This window comes from Chelonoidis abingdonii, chromosome 7 (assembly GCF_003597395.2).
Source record: "Chelonoidis abingdonii isolate Lonesome George chromosome 7, CheloAbing_2.0, whole genome shotgun sequence".
NCBI lineage: Eukaryota > Metazoa > Chordata > Testudines > Testudinidae > Chelonoidis > Chelonoidis abingdonii.
In genome coordinates this window covers 93073267-93092385 of record NC_133775.1, presented here as the reverse complement: position 1 = coordinate 93092385, position 19119 = coordinate 93073267, and the positions used below count along the sequence as shown (strand labels likewise).

The following is a 19119-nucleotide window of genomic DNA, read 5'->3' as shown; positions in this document are numbered from 1 at the left end:
AAGCTGCAGGATTTACCCCTTAATGACCCATGTGACACCATGTCCTATCATCTGACACTAAGCTGAATTCATTAAAGGCATATCAGAGAGGTCTCTGTGTTCGCCTTCACATTTAAAGGAAGCAACAGCATTTTCTATTTATCTTCATTTGTTCATTCAGAATGAGTAATTCTCCTGAGAATTTGCAGGTTTCTAGATTTACAGCAGCCACCATGAATGCCAGATGGTGAAAAAGGATTTCTGTGAGGTATTAGGGCAAGTGCGGGGCTATATTCTGATTTGGTGGGGCTCTGCACTATTCAGCTCATTACTGCAGCAGACTCTTAGGGAACCTCTGCGATGAGAGAGGGCTGGGCTGCTCTGAACCCAGAACCCACAGGAGGGAAGGAAGAAAAGGAAGCCTGCATTCTGCATTTCACCCTGAAGCCACTGCCAGAGCCCCGGTCAAGGTTCTACAGCCTGCTCCAGCTCCCTGGCCCTTACTCGGTCTTGCACTTCCAGAGCTCTATTGGCCCTTCTTGTCATGCATGCAAAAGCAGCCAACCTGGCATTGCAAGCATTCCTGGCTCTAGTATCACCAATGTTATTGTAATAACAAACGCATCCTTAACCAAGACGGCCCACCACCACCTCTGCGACTTTCCTTGTGTTGTACCTCTTCCCTCACCCTTAGGTGTCTCAATTAACTCACCCGTAGCATTGTAATCATGGAGGGGTCTCGGAGGCGGCCATCTTCATCTTTGAGATTATAACCCTCTGGTCTTTTATCTCGTTCACTAACTTTCCATAGCTTCACAGTTTTATCTGGAAGAGCAAAAGAGAGAAGAAGGTATAGTTATGCCTGAGTAAATGGACATCCTAAAAGGAATGCTTGATGGAAATGCCCATGTCACAAAAACTGATTTGAATGTAAAAGAAGTTCCTGTTTCTTGTCTTATCTGAATGAGATCTAGGGACATGGAAAGAATCAGCTCTAAAGTGTTTATCATCAACACTTTCTTCCAGGAATACTTGGCCTTCCTATTGCTGCAAGGCAACTGCTGAGATATTTATTACAAACTTAAGAAGACTGTTCGATTCAAACAAGCATTAGTAGACAAATTATTTGAGAAGTGACTTTCCAGGTCTCAGATGCAGAGATTATGACCATAGGTCACATGATCCAGTATACAGAGTTTAGGATTTATCTAGTACATGCCACAGTGTGTCACTAGAAACTCTAACATGGGCATTGGCTACAAGAGGAGAGCTTTTTACATTGTTCTGAGAAGGCAGAAGTCTGCTGAGAAGTTTAATTTAGAACTCCCCATCTACTGACCAAATCCATACAGAGTCTTTCTTCTCCCATTGTTGCATAGCTGTATACCTACTACCAAAGTTAATCAAGAGAACACCCTAGCATATGATTTTTCCTCCTACAATTTGCCAGGTTGCATGGCAGTTATCCAGGGGAAACTGACTACTTGCAAGTATGATTTCCAAATTAACTTGGTCCAAATGCTTAAACAAATCACTGAAAACATGTTAAATGCTGATGATACACCGCATCTCCATATTGTGTCTCTACTGTCTATCTTATTACTGCAAACTGCCATGATACATGGCAATTCCCAGATTTTAAGGTCAGAAGGGACAATTACAATCATCTACTCTGACCTCTTGCACAACATTTCATTCAATTCCTGCATCAAGCCCAATTGTCCTCTTACAAATAAAGAGAGAATAATATTCATGAGTGCTCTATCCATCATGTCTTTGAAAATTTCCAGCAGCCAGTGGAATCATTAACCATAAGTAGCGCTTGTGCAGCTATACACCAGTGTTTAGAGAACAGCGGTCATTTGTGCATGAACTTTAAAAAAATTACCCCACACACAACAGATCTCTGAAATTTGACTTCTGTTTTTGTCCATGGGTGGAGACTAGCTCAGGCAAAGAAATCTAGGATGTAATACGGTGAAATATACAGTGATTTAAAGTTCACACTGTGAACACAGTAAAAAGAACACCCCCAGAATGAAGTAAAATCATGTCTGTAATTTGCTCAAAAGTCAGTTTCAACTCCCCTTTCCACTACCTTGAACAGAAACCGGTATTTTATTATTAACTGCACATCCAATTTGAATTCCCGTACTGCCATCTTTCCTTGGATTTTTCAACTACTGACATCCCGTTTATCCTGTGCCATGAAGGCTTTTAGGTGAAAGAGCCCCAGGAACATGTGGTCTTTATTTTGAATAATGGTGTTTTCTTTTCCCTTGCCTGGCAGAGATTCTATCAGCAGTTTATCATCACTTCCACCAGCTTTAAAACACAATCTTATCATTCTTCATCTTAATTTTCTCCCTTACACAGCAATTCCATTAGACTGCCATTAATTTTGTTTTTATTAACCCATTTAACTTCAGGGGGTTTCCCCTCTATAATATTAGTTTAACAAGAACAAAAAGGTACAGAATAACATGGGAGTTATTTTTTAAAGAATCATTTTGATATCTTGCAAGCCTCTGAAACACCATCCCAAATGGAAAGATAATATCCCTGTTAATCAAAAAACTATTTAAAAACTCAATTAACAGAACATTATGCTCTATAATTAATCTTCATTGCATTTCAATGACCGCCCCCAATGAGTTTAATAAGTCTTTGAATTTTATTACAATGATCAATAAAGTAAATTCCATAACACAAAGTAAGTTGGCTATGGGAGATAATTAGACCCCTCCTTTTCCCCTGAAGTAATTAAGTCACATCCATCTTAAGGTCCCATTCATCCCAAGTAATATCACTGGATCCTCCTGATATTTATCTGAGCATAAAACAGAAAGCTGCTCTGCTGAGCGCAGCTCCAAACTGAAAAAAAATCAGCTGTAGTTTTTCTTAAAAAAAGATTCTAGGATCCAGAAACATAACGAGTGCAATAAATAGTCAGAGGGAAGAAAACTCCCTGTTTAGTGCCAAACAAACAAGTGTGAACTGACTGCAGAACCCTGTGTGAGGGAAATACACATGAAACATGCATCGACAGCAAATTCTAGCTGGGCTCATGTTATCCCTGTTTGAACTCATGTTTTATAATAGAATCATTCTTTAATTTTTTAAAATAGGATTCTGCCAGAAAGAAGAAATAACAACAAAGATGACATTTTCTGACCATTGTCTGTGTTGCGACAAGTCACAGATACCAATTTCCTGTGCTTGTGCTCCCTTATGGTCAAACTCTCAAGATGAGCAAACCAAGAAAAACAGGGACCAGAGACAGAAAAAATGACTTCAAGGCTTTTTAAGCTCTTCTGCCCTGTAGGCTGAAGAATTTTCTCACCAAGGTTGGCCTTCAAATGCTCATCTTAGTCATGCTAGTTAAAATCCAGAGTCACATCACTGGTCAGACATTAGCGTAGGTGAGACCAGAGTGCAGCCTATTGAATGCATCAAATTCCTAACCTGAATATTCCTGGCCCTCCTAATTCTTGCTTCTCCTTCTCCTTTTACTTTATGTGTGTGGATTATAGAGACACCACGGGCCTGATCTTGAGAGGCGCTGAGACCCAGCAACTCCAGCTGAAATCAGGGGGATATGGTACAAGTACAGATCCCAATAACTGTTTTAAATAACTCCACTTCTCTGTTGTTCTCTCCATCCAGGATCCCAGAAGAATAGTATTTCAATAGGACTTCTCTGTGTAAGTACTACTCAGCATGAGTAAAGGCTGCAAAAACCAGTCTTTTTTTTTTAAACTACTACAAAGATGTGAAAATGGTTTTCCTGAGGGCAAGGTTTCCCTAATACTGAAGTTATGGATGAAAGAGTCTGTTCCAAAGGTAATGGGAGTTACATGCCTGAATGGAAGGCAGAAAGGAGCTCAAATAGGATAGGCCCTGGACCAAAACCACAGGTACAAAGGGAAGGCTGAGGTGCACTAGGGCAGGCCCCATTAAATGTTAGTACAGTGTTTGATCATTTACAAAAATTGACAAGAGTATAACTAAGATTAAAACTAGGAGGTGAACGCTGGTTACTTACCTCAGCCTTCTCTGTTCATCTCCCCACGTGTATTTCTCTCTCCTGGGACAGATTCTTGGGATGAGGGCCTGCTCCTGTGAGGAGCTGAGCATCCTTAATTCTTCATTAATTTCAAAGGCGTCAAAGATGCTCTGTACTTCCCAGGATCAAGACCTAAATAAACTAAGACCTTAGTGGTCTACTGGTCAAAGAAGAGGGCTGGAAGCCAGGAAAACTGGGTTCTATTTCCATCTCTGCCATTGCTTCACTGTGTGACTTCAGGCAAGTCAAACTCTCTATGCCTCACTTCCCCCCGCTTTAAAATGGGGAAAATAATAATACTTACCTGCCCTGCGGGGGGATTGTGAAGATTTATTTCACCATGAAATCCATGGATGAAAGGCAAAGCATTATATATTATTATTGTCACATACCATTGGTGGAGAGAAGGAAGTAGGCTGCATTTTGCTGCGGGAGCCATCGTATTTTATTGATCTTCTCCTCTATCTCTAAACTCTTCAGGTAATCGAACTCGGGTTCATGGCTCTGGAACGTGCTGTAAACATTGTATTCTCCCCTACGATGGGGCTGATTTTTACTCTGCAGGAGTGAGAAAAAAATGGTAAAAGGAATTTTGAGAGAGAGAGCGAGAGAGAGAGCGAGAGCGAGCGCGCAAGCACGCACAAATTTTCTATCGATTCTTTTGTTTTCTGCGGATAGTTAAGAGATGGGAAATGTCCGATTACGGTGACACATTACAGTTTAGACATCAAAGCTGACACACGAGATCTTTCCGGCACGATGTATTCTCATGTCAGTTTCTCTGCATGCTGATGATATGAGCAGGAAATGGTGCCTTTGTTTTGCTTTGTTTCTAGAATGAATGAAATCCTCCCTATCATTTCTTTCCAAGGCAAATTGGTGAGGAGAGATAATGGCTCAGATACAGGGCCAAGTCCTGTTTGACTCACTCACACAAGCAACTCCAAAGATGCCAGTGGGGCTCTGTACTGGCATAAGGTGAGCAGGATTTGCCCCAAAGACCTATAAATATCCAGCAGAAACAAAATAACCAAGGAAAGGAAACAATCTGTGCAAGAATGCATGTTGCATAAAATGGCAAAAGGCTCAGTCCTGCAAGGTGCTGGGCAAGCCTGGCAGGTGCTGTGAACTTTCAAGCCCCATGAGATCCGTGAGGTGCCCAGGTGCTCAGCACCTTGGAGCCTGAGTGAAGCTGAGGTAGTTAAATGCTCCCAGACACTCTCAGATACTAAAGTGATGAGCACTATATAAGAACCTGAATAGAATAGAAATGCACACACTTTATTGTATGGATTGACTTTCTGTGTTCAAATGATGCACCCAGGTCCTTTAACATCCCTCCAGAAATGGTGCATCTCTGTAAAGCAGGAATTCAATGGAATTTACCCTGCAGCACATAAGGAAGTTTAAAGTACAAGAAATAGAGAATAATAATAAAAAAAGAGAATAGGAAATAAAATAGTGTTGGGAATGATGAGAATGGTGTGTGCATATATAATCTAAACTAAACAGCCCCTCCCAGAGTATACTGTATACACAGAAACAGTTTTGAGAGTAAGACTTTAAAATAAACTTTATAGTCTAAAGACATTTTAAAGCCTATCATGGCCAGGCCTCCAAGATCCCACTCCACCTTAACAGAACATATTGACAAAAGGGGGCTTTGCTACCATCCAGACCAGACGGTGAAGCATGCACAAGATGTGCCAGACCAATTAGCATCAGACAGCTTTGGAAACGGAGGGAAAAAAAAAATATTCCAGACTGTAAGGGCCTGAGACAGTTTTCATTTGCCAAACCCATTCTGTGCTTCTTGGACTCACAACATGTGCAGAGATCTTTAATTGTGTGCTCAATGCCATGTGCAAATAGGGTCCGTCAGAAATGAACCACAAATGATACATAGCTACCAAGAAGCTCTTAAGGAAGGTTTTTCTGAGGTAAGGTTTATGTCCAGGATCACCTTGATGATTCTTATCCATCTATGCTACAGTAGAATTTTTTTTTTTTTTTTAATTTGAAATGTTCTGTTCTCTGAGAATTTTTGATGCTCCTGGAAGTGATAGACTTGCACCAGCAAGGCTGACAGCCCACTACAGTACAGCCAGATACTGTGCAAGCTTCTCCCCACAGCTCTTGGCACATACCCCAAATCTTGTTCTGTAGTGAAGGGACTCTTGTGAGCAGTGATGGCCAATTGAGCCAAACTCACTGCTAGCGTGGGCTGCCCCCTGGCACTATTCTTTGGGCTATTCTGCACTGCCACTAGCTTGCCCTGCCTGCACCACCCATTGTGAGAAGTGAGAAGCCCAGGGCAGGAGCAAATAGTGCTTCAAGAGCATTCATTTCTGGCAGTTATTTCAGTGAGAATACTGCCAGACAGACAGAGGATCACACCACAAAAAGCAGCTGATCCTCTTCCCTGCCCAATCTGATATTGCTCCCTTCTCTGAGGCCACGTCTATACGACACGCCGTATTGGCGCGTTACAATCGATTGCTCGGGGACGATATATCGCGTCTCATCTAGACGCGATATATCGATCCCTGAGCACGCTTACATCGATTCCGGAACTCCACCAAACCCAACGGAGTTCCGGAATCGACATGGCAAGCCACGCACATCAATCCCACGTGGTGAAGACGGGTGAGTAGATCGATTTTAGATAATCGATTTCAGCTACGCTATTCTCGTAGCTGAAATTGCGTATCTAAAATCGATTTTCGCGCGTCATGTAGACCTGGCCTGAGCCACACAGCTTCAACCCAGCAGAACTGACAGAGGACTCTCAGGTAGAGGGCAGTGTCACAAAGTTCGTGCTTGGCCCACAAAGACTTTTCTGCTCCCTTTGACTCTTCTCTTCCCCCTTTGACTCTTCTTTGCTCCCTCCACATCTCGCATTGAAGGGGAGTACAAGGCCCTATGCATGTTATTGGTGGCGTGAGCAGCGAACAGCAAGGGAAATGGCAATTATGGCTTAAAATTGTAGGGGCTCTTACACCAACTGTTAGGCTGTGCTGTGATCTCACTGACATCAGGGTAAATCAGGTGCAATTCCATTGACATCTGGGGTGTTTTATCAGTGTAGAAAAGGATGAGACTGAGATCAGAAGGCAGCTACTTAGGTTTACAGAATTCTAACATGCTAATGCAAATTGATACAAATCAAAGCAAGGCTGTGAACATGAGAAGGTTCAATGAATGTGCCAAATTTGGATGAAAGGAGCAAAGTTCAAAGAGCATTATTAGGTTTGGCAAATGACACAATTAGGACCACTGGAGTTTCTAACACAGAAGCTTGATCCAATTTGCATTAGGTTTCCAACAAGTGCAATGAAAGTAAAACAATGCAGAAAATGCAACATTTTAAAGGTGCTTTCTGAGAGAAATACGGTCCTATTTTGGTTAATGGCCTATTTGCAGTTTGTAGGTTGCCAGAAGAGAACTGGGGTGGGGGGGGAAAGAGTGACACATGAGGATTAGGAAGCAGCAGGAAGTTTCTTTTAAAAGGATAAAATAGGCATTTTGCATTCACTAGCACTTACCTCCTGCTCACGCTGAAATATTACAACCCGACCCCCCTTGTCCCCTGTCGCTAGTAATTCTCCTGTGTGGTTGAATTCTACTGTAGAGATAATGTCAGCTGAAAAAAAGAAGACAAAGGCAATTTAAGTAACTGCAGACTGGCTTTTCATGGGTATCTTTAAGACACCATTCCCTGTGCAGTTAAGGAAAAAATATACTGTCAGTGTTTTGTCTCCCCAGAGAAGTTTCCAGAGTCCTTATTTTTCTTCTTGTACATAAATATGCTCACGGAATTCTGTAACACAGTTTACTAGGAACGAGCATGAGCTAAAACCTGACAAACACATAGAGTTCTGGGACACTAAGAATTGGATTCATGTCTGGAAGTAAATTTTGTGGCTGTTTTATCTCTCTATATTACAGTGGTGTTAACCCAAACCAATACCATACCCAAAACTCTGGGAGACATTTAGGGCTAGGTTTATATTCAGATTTTGTAATCACCACCCATTTCTACTATCTGTGCTCAGTAAAAAAGCCCCCCCAAAAGCCCTCAAGATCCTGTGCAGGTTTAAGTGGATGTGTCATCATTCAGATCCATATTTTCCTTTCTATGTTCCCTCCACGTCCCTCTGACTCTAGGGGAGCTCTGGTAGTTTCCATCTCTGTAGAGTCAGAGGATGGGGCAGATGGGGGACCTTACTGGTCACCACTGCATTCTCCCCCGCTCAAAACCACAGCGCAAAATAGCCTTAGATGTGAGCTGTTTGCCCTGCCCACTGCAGAACCCCCATTTTGTACTTCAGATTAAGTAAAGGAAACACTCCATCCACACTATTGCCATCTAGTCTCCCCAACGTGGTGCAGTCCGACACAAATCAACAGAAGAAAAGTTGTGTGACCAGGGACATGTGGTCAAAATTACAATGAGGCGAATTGTCCTAATGTATGAGAAACAAGGAACAGACAGGAACCAGTAACTTATACAGGGGGTCACAATATGGGAAAGCCATGCTTTAAAGGCTTTACTCAGTGGTGCTTACCCCTGAGGCAAAGCAGGCAGAAGAACCTCCAATGACTGGATTTACTAGGACTATTTTTAGAAGAATGTCAGAGTTTAATTCTACTGTGGTTATTCCCCTACTGGTCTTCAAGGATTGTCTTTGAGTGAAGCATTCAGCAAAGGCAAAACAGTGCGGGGGGAGAAGGAATACAGCCTCAAACCCAGCAGTTGGCTAAAGGACATCATTTAAAATGAAAGGCACTTCGTTTTAGCTTTTGGTATCTAGATCCCTTGTGTACAAGTCAGTTTTATTGAACTTTAATTTCTCTTTTCATACTTTATTTATGTAACCTCTCTCTCTCTGTATGGGCGTGTGTCTATCTAAACAAAACACTTCTCATAAACATGTACACCCCTTATATGTATGTATGTGCACATATATTGGGTACAAATACTCAGACATCATATGAATGCTTAAAGAAAAACAGGTGCTTCGGTGCTGCCCTGAATAGGGATGCTTTTCTGACCCTTCTAGATGGGTCAGCATTGAATTGGACCCAAACATACACGATACAATCAAAATATATATTAGGAAGGTACTAATATACATGGATCTCTTTTGCGCGCACGCACACACACACACACCCCTCTGCGAACTTCAGAAGCCTTGTCTATGTCTTCTACAGTGTGAATCAAGATGCCATCCAGCAAAAAAAAAAAAAAAAAAAATCCTCAAGAGTTCTGGCAAACCCAGAAAGGTAGCTTTCTAAATGGTATCTCAGACAGGCAAGTTTCCTCCCTCCAGGTTCTAATTGTCATGAATTGCTCAATCATCTTAAATATTGCACCCCGTGATCTCAAGTTACAGATGTTAGTTGCATCAGTCATTTTCCTATTCCTGTCCCCAGACTGATGCCACTGCACCCACATAAACTGCCTCTGTTCTTTGCCAGTCTTGGGACCAAACTGCTTACAATTTATGGCCTGACACACCACAATGGCTTCAATGTACATCAGGTGAGATCTGGTCCATTTTAAACAAGTTCAGTGATCTAGTTTGTTTGGTTATTTTCCCCTTATTCCTCTAGTAGGATCTGGCTGGTGCCTTAACTCAAGCTGGGAAACCATTTCCAATGAGACTCTTAGCTGGCTGACAAGGAGATGATTCTTCGTTGCCCTTTGGGGGAGGAGAAGTCCACCTCAGTCATGCATTAAGTTTCTACCAGACTAAATTGAAACAGTGACTCCTGGATGTTCCCCACCCCAACCAACATATTCTTAAAGAAACAACAATATTCAGATTAGCTCTGGGGCCCGAAGATTCACCTTAACTCCAGCAACTCCAACGCTTTAATCACCATCCTCTGTCACTAAAAAAAAAAATCGGTATAACTGAGATCTCCACAATCTGGCTAGAACAAGGAAGGGATTCCAGGAGCTGGTGGAAGAGAACAGCCACAGGTAGGGTGAGTCTCAGGCTCTAGCTTCACTACAGTGACCCACTACAACCAGCCTCTGTACAAAGGCCAAATCTGGTATCTCATTCATCTATTCCACGCTATGTCCACTCACGCATCCTGGTGGACTAACCACCATTTACAGTCCTTACTGCTCAGACTTTGCGTTACACTCTCCTGCCCACCTTTCTGTTCAGCTCTCCTTTGCTTTTCACTATTAATGTGGGGCAGATTATGGTCCATGAGTAAAAACAGGAAACAAGCCTTCCAGTGTGGAAAGAGACTGGGGACAGAAGACCTTTTTTGACACTTCCCTAATCAGGGTCAGCAACTTCTATAGCCTTCTTCCAAAACGTACGAATGTACACCTAGCTGTCATGCATATTGGTCTCTCTAAGGTCCGCTGATATCCCATCCTTATATCTAATCTTCGGCCTCCCCCTTGGTCAATTTCAGTCCACGATCATTGCAAAGGCCAGTCTACCAATATATTTAGCTTTAGCAGTACTTGCCCAGTTACAAAGCCGGATAAAGCTGTTGCAGGTGGCTTGTGAGGAATGACCCTGCTCTTTGAGGTACAGTTGACATGGACATAAGTTCAAAAGGGCATATCTTATTGGACAAGCTTTACAGGTTGGCTGTCCAAGCTGGACAACACTGGTTTGAGATTGGAGTTTCCCTTCTAGGTGATCTGTTTATCAAGGGTACCAAACCCTATCTGCCCCAGCAAGTCTTATTTTAAAGTGGTATTTATTCACCTTGATGTCCTCATCATAGGGCCTACCTGGCATTTTACGAAGATAGCTCTGCCACCAGGTACCCCACCATGCCCTGCTGAGAGATGCCATGACTACTTATCGGATATTCACAGCTGTCCTATGGTTTCCTATCCATCACCCAGGAATGTGCCTGATGGGAGTTGGTTGCCCCTTCTCAGTGTTGGGGACACAGCCATCTACAACTTATTCATCATGTCCACCGTTTTATGTCTTCATAGGGATCCCTCTGCTCACTTTAGGATCCAATCATTCCCTGATAATGTGCGAGGAGCCCAACATGTCTGCTGAGCTGTGACAATCCAGATGGCAGCAGGCAGGTGAGTAATGAACTCCATGCTGCTTCTATTAATATTCACACATCTTCCCCATACTGCCCTGCCTCTCCAGCATTAAGCATAATTGCAGTGACATGTGAATGCTTTCCAAAGTTTGTCTTAATTCATTTATAACATTTGGTTGCTGTGAATAGATTTAGGGATAATATTTCATTGCACACAGAGCCAGCGCTGCAGAAAAGAAACCCAAGAGGATTATGGCAGACAACATCTGTCATAAATTGATAGCTAAGGGTTAATGTTTCTTTTACCTGTAAAGAGTTAACAAAGGGAACCAAACACCTGACCAGAGGACCAATCAGGAAACTGGATTTTTCAAAGTCAGGGAGGGAATTTTTGGACTCTTGATTCTTTTGTTTATCTCGCAGCTATGAGAAGCTTCTTTCTTCTTCTAATCTTCTGTGTCCAACTTGTAAGTACAGGTAGAAAAACAATATAGGCTTTTATGTTGTTTTGGGTGTATTTACATGTGTGTAACTTGCTGGAATGTTTCAAATTGGATATCTTTTTGATGTTTACTCGCAGCTATGAGAAGCTTCTTTCTTCTCCTATCTCTGTGTCCAACTTGTAAGTACAGGTAGAAAAACAAAAAACTGAAATAGGCTTTATGTTGTTTGGGTGGTAAATTTCAGTGTGTATACCTTGCTGATATTTGCAATATGGAATCATCTTTTTTGATTCAGACTGTTCATTTCATATTTTTATATAGGCACTAGCCTGTATTTTGTCCATCTTGATGCAGAGAAATAATTTGATTGTCTTTGTTCTTTTTTTTTGATATATTAGCTTTTTCTTTTTTAAAAAACCTGTTTGAGTTCTTTTCTATCTGGTTAAGGAGAAGGAAAGGAACAGCGGGGAGGGGAAACTACGCTACCTTAGTTTTAACCTCTCTCTGATGTGATCCAGGGTCCCAGCGACGAAAAGCTTCACAGGAGCGGCGAGTAGTACGGAGAGGAGAGAATTCTTCTGTTTCCTTGCCTATTTGGGTTTTCAGGTACTTTTGTGGAAGAAAGTAGACCATTGTTCCCGTGGTATTGTGATGTATCAAAGAGATTGCAATCAATTACTGAGGATCTCAGGTAGCTCTCAGAGAGGAAAGTCTGAGTGCCTTGAGAGGGAGTCGGGGAGGGAAGTGGTTTATTTCGGGGGGAAGTGGTTTATTTGTTCCCGTTCGTTGGCCACCGGATAGGGCCCACTTGGGAGCAAGAAAGAGAGGTTTGGATGAGTGACCTAATACGCAGTTACTGGCGCCGCTAGGACCCGAAGCAAGCAGGTATCATGATACACAGGACAGAACCTACCTCCCTCACTTGCTGTCATAACGGACAATCAAGTGGAAGAGAGAAGATTGCTTTTTTTCCTTCTGAGCAGCTAGGTGGGCAAAACCATCCTTACCAACCATCTTACTGCTTCAATTCTTCTGAGGCAACGAGGCAGCAAGGATGGAGCGGAGGGGTGCCAGCCTGGGGGGTGGAACAAGGGGCGGAGTAGACCCGATCCCTCAACCACCGGAGGATAGGGGCTCAGGGCATCTGATACTTGGGAGGGTCCCCCAGGGAAAAGGGTTTGGGGAAAATCAGGCTGCAATGCCATATGTTCCCTTCGTTGGAGGCTCAGGGCATCTGAGTCTTGGGGGTCCCCCAGGGAAAGGTTTGGGGAGACCAGAGAGTTTATCAGGTACTCAGAATCCTGATTGGTGGCAGCGAGATAAGATCCAAGCTGGTAATTAAGCTTGGAGGTTCATACTAAGCACCCAGATTTTGAACGCTAAGGTCCAGATTTGGGACAGAGGCTTATTACAAAATCCCATCCATCCAAACACACAGAAATCTACTGAGTGGCAGGGGTGTTGGCCTGGCCCACACTCAATTGGAAAGCAGTAAGGTGAAGCATTTCTATTCCATTATATGGAGCCCTTCCAATTCAGCCTGGGTTTGTGGGTAGTAAAATCTGCCATTAAGATTTTAACCATTTGGTACCAACTTTCACAAATGGGATGAACCTCAATACAGAGGGGCCAAATTCTACTCTGATTTACACCAGAGGAAAGCCAAAATAACTCGACTGGACATGGCTGGATTATGTGGCCTGATCAACATTTACTACACATTTCATGCTTTTTTAGTAAGGGAGACATTTGTGAATGAACCCGATTTGCTTCAAACATGTATTATTCATACCTTAAATAAACGAGCTACAGGCCAATTATTATCCCCATTTTACAGCTATGGAACCAAGACAGAGATTTGGTCCTTAACTATGTACCACAATTAGAGGTATGATTTTTTTTTTTATTAACCAAAATAGTTATACCAATATAACACCTAGGGCATGGCTACACTTGCAATTGTAGAGCACTGGGAGTTAAACAGCCTTCAGAGACCGCAGCGGCAGCGTTTTCTCTGAGTGTTTACACTCAGCTGGAAAGGCACTGGCGTGGCCACATTAGCAGCTCTTGCAACACTACAAAGAGCAATGCATTGTGATAGCTATCCCAGCATGCAAGTGGCTGCAACGTGCTTTTCAAATGCAGAGGGTGGGGTGGAGTGTGAGAGGGAGTATGTCGTGTGTATGTGGAGGGAGAGAAAGTGGTCATCTGGGGGGCTGAGAGTGTGTCAGCATGCTGTCTTGTAAGTTCAGACACAGCAGACCTCCCATCCCCCACCTCTCTCTCTCACTCACTCAAAGCAAGCAGCATTCCTCAGTAATGGTTCCTTTGTCCCGGAGCAGAAAAGCAGCCAGCTGTCAGAAACAGAGCTTTGAAAAGGCATATCCGCATTCCTACAGTAAGTTCACAACAATGACAAGAGTGGCCGCTTGACTTAACAGGATTATGGGATGTTTCCAGAGGCTAATCACAGCGCAGCAATGCAACACCTCATTCACACTGGCACCGTGGTGTTCCAACGGAGGTGCAGCAAACGTTATTCCACTCACCGTGTTGGAGTGCCCGCAGCGCTGTAGCTGCGGAGTCAGAGCGCTCTACATGCCTTGCCAGTGCGGACGGGGACTGAGCTAGGGTGCCCGGGGCTGCTTTATTGCGCTGTAACTCGCAAGTGTAGCCAAGCCCTTAGTGTGGATGCAGTTATACTGATATGAAGTGCCTTATACTGGTATAGCTTATTCCCACTGCCCACGAGAATAAGCTATATGGCATCTTTATCCCAGTATAACTGTCCACACTATAGCGATTGTACCACTTCAGCTATACCAGAATAAAATGATACAACTGTGTGTGTGGACAAATCCCCAAGTGACTTGCTCCTAGTCACATAGGAAGCCTGTGGGTGGCGAGGGGGGAGGGGGGAATCAGGATTTGACCTTCACTCCCCAGTTGAGTCCTGTAGCCTAACTGCAAGACCCTCCTCCTTTCTATACTTGTACAGTTCCTGCACAGTCCCTAAACACAGGTTTGTAATTTATTACTGTATTTAACATTGATGTTATAAGGGGACTGGTGGCCCAGGGAACAGATAATAAAGTACACAGCCTTTGACTTTAGATCACCAGCTCATATTCAACCCTGTCATAAACAGATAGCTAAGGGTTAATGTTTCTTTCACCTGTAAAGGGTTAACAAAGGGAACCACACACCTGACCAGAGGACCAATCAGGAAACCGGATTTTTCAAAGCTCAGGGAGGGAATGTTTGGGTTTGTGTCTTTTGTCTGTCTCTCAGCTATGAGAGGGTCTTTCTATCTTTCAAGCTTCTAATCTTCAGTTTCAAGTTTTTAGCTGCAAGGTAGAAAATCAACAGGCTTTTATTGTTTTTTTTGTATTTACGTGTTATTTTGCGTGGAGAATGTTTTAAAATTGGATAATCTTTTTGAATAAGAGCTGTTTATTCATATTTTTCTTTTAGTAATTGACCCTGTTATTTGTCAACACTGATACAGAGACTATGTTTAATGTTTTCTTTCTTTTTATATAAAGCTTTCTTTTATAGACACTGTTTGAGTTTTCTCTGGGTAGCTAAGGAACGAAGGGAAGGGAATTCTCTTTGTGTTGAGATTTTACGGGCGTGATATCGTTTGCAGCACTAGGGAAGAAGGGGTGGGGGAGGTAAAATTGCCCTCTTGTTTTTTGGGCAATTCAAGGAGTTTAAATACAGTATCACCCAGGATAACCCAGGGAGGGGGAGCTGGGGATGAGATAAAGAGGAGACAAGGGGAGGAGGTTGTTTTCCCTTTGGTGTGAGACTCAGGGCCTCTGAGTTTTGGGGTCCTCCAAGGAAGGTTTTGGGGAGAGCAGAGTGAGCCAAAACACTGGAATTTTTGGCTGGTGGCAGCGATATCAGATCCAAGCTGGCAATTAAGCTTGGAGGTTTCATGCTAGCTTCTCATTTTATGAATGCTAAGGTTCAAATCTGAGTAGGAAGCTATGATAAAACCCAGACTGGAAGTGACCCAAATCCTTCTGTATGGTGCCCTAAGACTTCCTTACACCATGTGTAGCTCCCCTTTCCAGCACAGCACCTTAACTATACAATAAATACACAACAAAATTACTTACACACGAGCAGCATGACCTCCCCTGAACCTCCTCTTGAGTGATTCTCTCATCATTACTTGGTTTTGATGGATAGAAACAGGCGAATCAAGGTAAAATATATATATACACACACACACACACACACTTTGCCTAGACCTGTCAAAGATTTATAGGGAACCTGGGAGTGGTGAAACAGATGTAATAGTGCCAGGAATGTCCAGGTTACTTGAACGCATTATGCACTGTGGTGCTGATTTAGAGAGAATAATTTTTTTTCTGGCCTTGGGTTTACATTCTTCTATAGTGACTTGTATGGATATTTGTAGTTATCAGGACGTGTAACAATGTACAGGAAAGTCCCTGTCACTCAAACCTGCCTAACTGAAAGAGCTGTGGGAGTAGACTCAGAGGGCAGGAATGCATAAGAATAAATAGTGATGGATTAATAAAATAATCAATAATGATATAAAAGGCTGAATCTTTTCCTCTTTTCTACCTTCTTTTGGTTGGCCTTATGCAGGCTTTTCAGTCAGATGAGGCCAAGGACTCTGCACTATGCCCTGCTCCATAATCTCCTTGCAGCTCCTCACCCTCATGCATGCAGGGCTGGAGACTTTAATGATGCAGGGTAGGGGTTGAGCTGTAGAATATTCTACTTTATCCACAGACTTCAGGCATGGATGAGGCACTGTGTACATACATGGCTCACTCTTTTATGTGTATTTCCAGCACTGGCTCAAGCTGCTTGAGAAGCTACCTCCACAGTAGAGATACACTGAAAGTTTTTGTCATTCAAAGAAATCTGCTATCAGATAAATAACACTGAGCAAAACGTAGCTCTCTCTGATCCGCCAAGTAACTCCACTGTTTAGCCTTGCTTTTGTTTAATTGATTGGCTAGGACAGGACGGTGCCATAAAAGTTGCTTACATAAGGGAGACAGTGGCTAGGCTATACTAGATGCAGCTGCCTGGAAGTGAAACAAGCAAAGGCCCAAGTTCACAAAACATCCAGCTGATCTGGTTCATTTCCAGCGCAGTTAAGATATTTACAGAAAGGTTCTAATTACTGATCAAAAAGACAAAGGAAATTAAACTGGGATCCCAACACACAACACAGATGATTACTAGTCATCTGCTAAATGTTTGCAATGAAAGCCCTAGGCCAGGCAAATCTCACCTGGTTTTAGATTTGTTACAAATTCACAACCCAGCCCAGGTTTGCTAAGAAGTCTGAGGACCTTATTATAGAACCAGGGCCCTGGTTTGTTTGATACCAAACAAAGGGATTGGGGGTCTGGTCCAATATCCATTGATCTCAATGTTCCATGGATCAGGCCCTTAATCCCCATTTTAATTACAAATCTCAGCTCAAACTGCTACCACCACCACTATGCCTTTTGTATTAAGAGCTGGTAGGAGTTTGTAATTTCCCCCCTTTTAACAAGAAAATAGGATAAATTCAGTGATTTTGTTCAAGTTGCACTTCAAAATTTGGGGTTTATCGAAACCTGCATATTGAAGTAAAATTTGGTTCAGGATGCACGCCAAGCTATGTGGACAGAATATGAGGAGAATGTCTGCACGAGCCCCTGCAAAGTGAAACAGGTATATTTCCCTCATCTCCCGTATCTGATCACATTCAGAGCCAGTTCTAGACTTCACAACTGAAACACAAACACACAAACTTTGGGGAAGTTTGTCCTTGGAACCAAACTTGATTCTGTGGCATGGGCCCATCTCTGATTAGAATAGCCTTTTTCTTTTATGGTGATTTCATCTTTGAAACATATTTAAAGTTTACAGTTTTAATAAAATGTCAGTTATAAACATATTTTACTGCGAACCATCCTGCTCAGTGTTTTTACTCTTTTCCGAATTTATGTGCTTCTCATTGAAAGTAGCGACTCGAATGCATTAAAATATGGCAGAAAGTCAAGCCTCGCATTTCCCTAGGACTGTTCCAGATGAAAAAAAAAATGAAAAAAAAGTGTAAATTAGATCCATACTCAAAGCAAACTCCATTAGTCAGATCTTTTCTCTGGAAAGAGTCATGTACTTTTTCCCTGGCAAAGTTCTAGCTAAGTACCAGTCTGGAACACAGTAACGTACATAACTGTGCCTTAATGATACCGTAAGTGATAGAAATATGTGCACAGTAATAAAGATAAGATGTTCAAACCCAGGTCTCTATAGCAATAACTAACACATACAGCGGATGTTCCTCAATACTTCCTAATTTTTCACTGATCATCAGTTGACACAACTATGGTATGCAAGGCATTCCCTACCCTTAGTATAGGGGTCAGCTGGGGAAAATGCTGGAAATAGCATGGGAGCATTAGCTATAAAGGCAACTGGAGAAATTTTAGATGTGACCACAGTAACTAGTAATGTGGCCCTTGCATCCAGATGTTTTTCCCACTTCTAAAATCACCCACTTGGAACTGTATTTGTTTTTCACCATTTAATCTTCTCCATCAACTGCTGCTGATTACATTTAAGCCATTTCATTTTTAATGAATTAAAAACTTTCAACGCTACAAGAAATTTTTCAGACAGCATCCAGCTATACTTAATGGATTACCTTGTCAGCAGAATTATTTAAAACATCTGGAGTCAGAATTTGTGAAAAGTCCATACTCAGCTCCTGGGGCATAAGAAATCACCCTGGCCACTTTGTTGCTTTATTCTGGGGGAGCAGAACAGGGGGAGTTCTTGGCCATAGAATCTGCTGGACTTTTCTTGGTTTATCTGTTTACTTGCACACCTGCTGCTTGGATTTCATGCATATTTAAATAATGGTCCATGGGGCTCACAACACAGCTTTATCACCTAAAAAAACCCAATAATGAATATAAAAAAAAAAAAAAAAAAATCAGAATCCCTCTTTTATAACAGTCCAAATTCATACTTGGTGTAACACTGCTGATTTCAATAGAGTTACGCCAGCCTAGTTTGTGTATGCATTTCATTTGATATAATTAAACATCTGTGGCATTCTTCATAGTAAACTGGGAAGAAGGTGCAAGTAGCTTCCATTGTGTGTGGCTAGTTGCTTTCACTTAGATAGTCAAATCTATCATGGCCTGATACAAAACGCACTGAAATCTGTCTGTTACAGCTATCTCTCTATTCCATTTTGTTTCTTACAGCCGTCCCCATACTCCATTTTGTTTTTGTTCTCCTCCTGTGGCCGCCCCTCCCTGGCTGTTAAGTTGTTTACCAGGGCCACTGCCCTTCTCAAAAGGGAGGGCCCCTTAAGTTGTTTACCAAGAGCCACTGCCCTTCGCAAAGGGATGGCCACTTGTGCTAAGTGGGACCACTGCCCTGTTCAAAGGGTTAGTCCTGTTATCACCTTGTTAAACCTCGGTGTAGGGTAGGCAATGTCCAGAGCTGCAAGACCCATTGTGTTTTTAAGATCCTGGGCATGAGTCATAGGCCTCATGTGCTTTTGAGTCACCTGTTGCACAGGACTCTGCCCAG

General features: G+C 42.5%; 1 protein-coding gene across 3 annotated transcripts in view; it reads right to left on the bottom strand.

The window, feature by feature from the left end:
* Nucleotides 1-19119, bottom strand: part of PPP2R2B (protein phosphatase 2 regulatory subunit Bbeta) — a 291114-nt gene that overhangs the window by 66086 nt on the left and 205909 nt on the right. For all 3 annotated transcript variants that reach the window (XM_032801480.2, XM_032801482.2, XM_032801483.2), the window contains 3 exons: nt 7591-7688; nt 4438-4603; nt 692-804 (listed from right to left, as the gene is read on the bottom strand). In XM_032801480.2, the coding sequence (XP_032657371.1) occupies nt 692-804; nt 4438-4603; nt 7591-7688 (377 nt within the window). The remainder of the gene's footprint in view (nt 1-691; nt 805-4437; nt 4604-7590; nt 7689-19119) is intronic.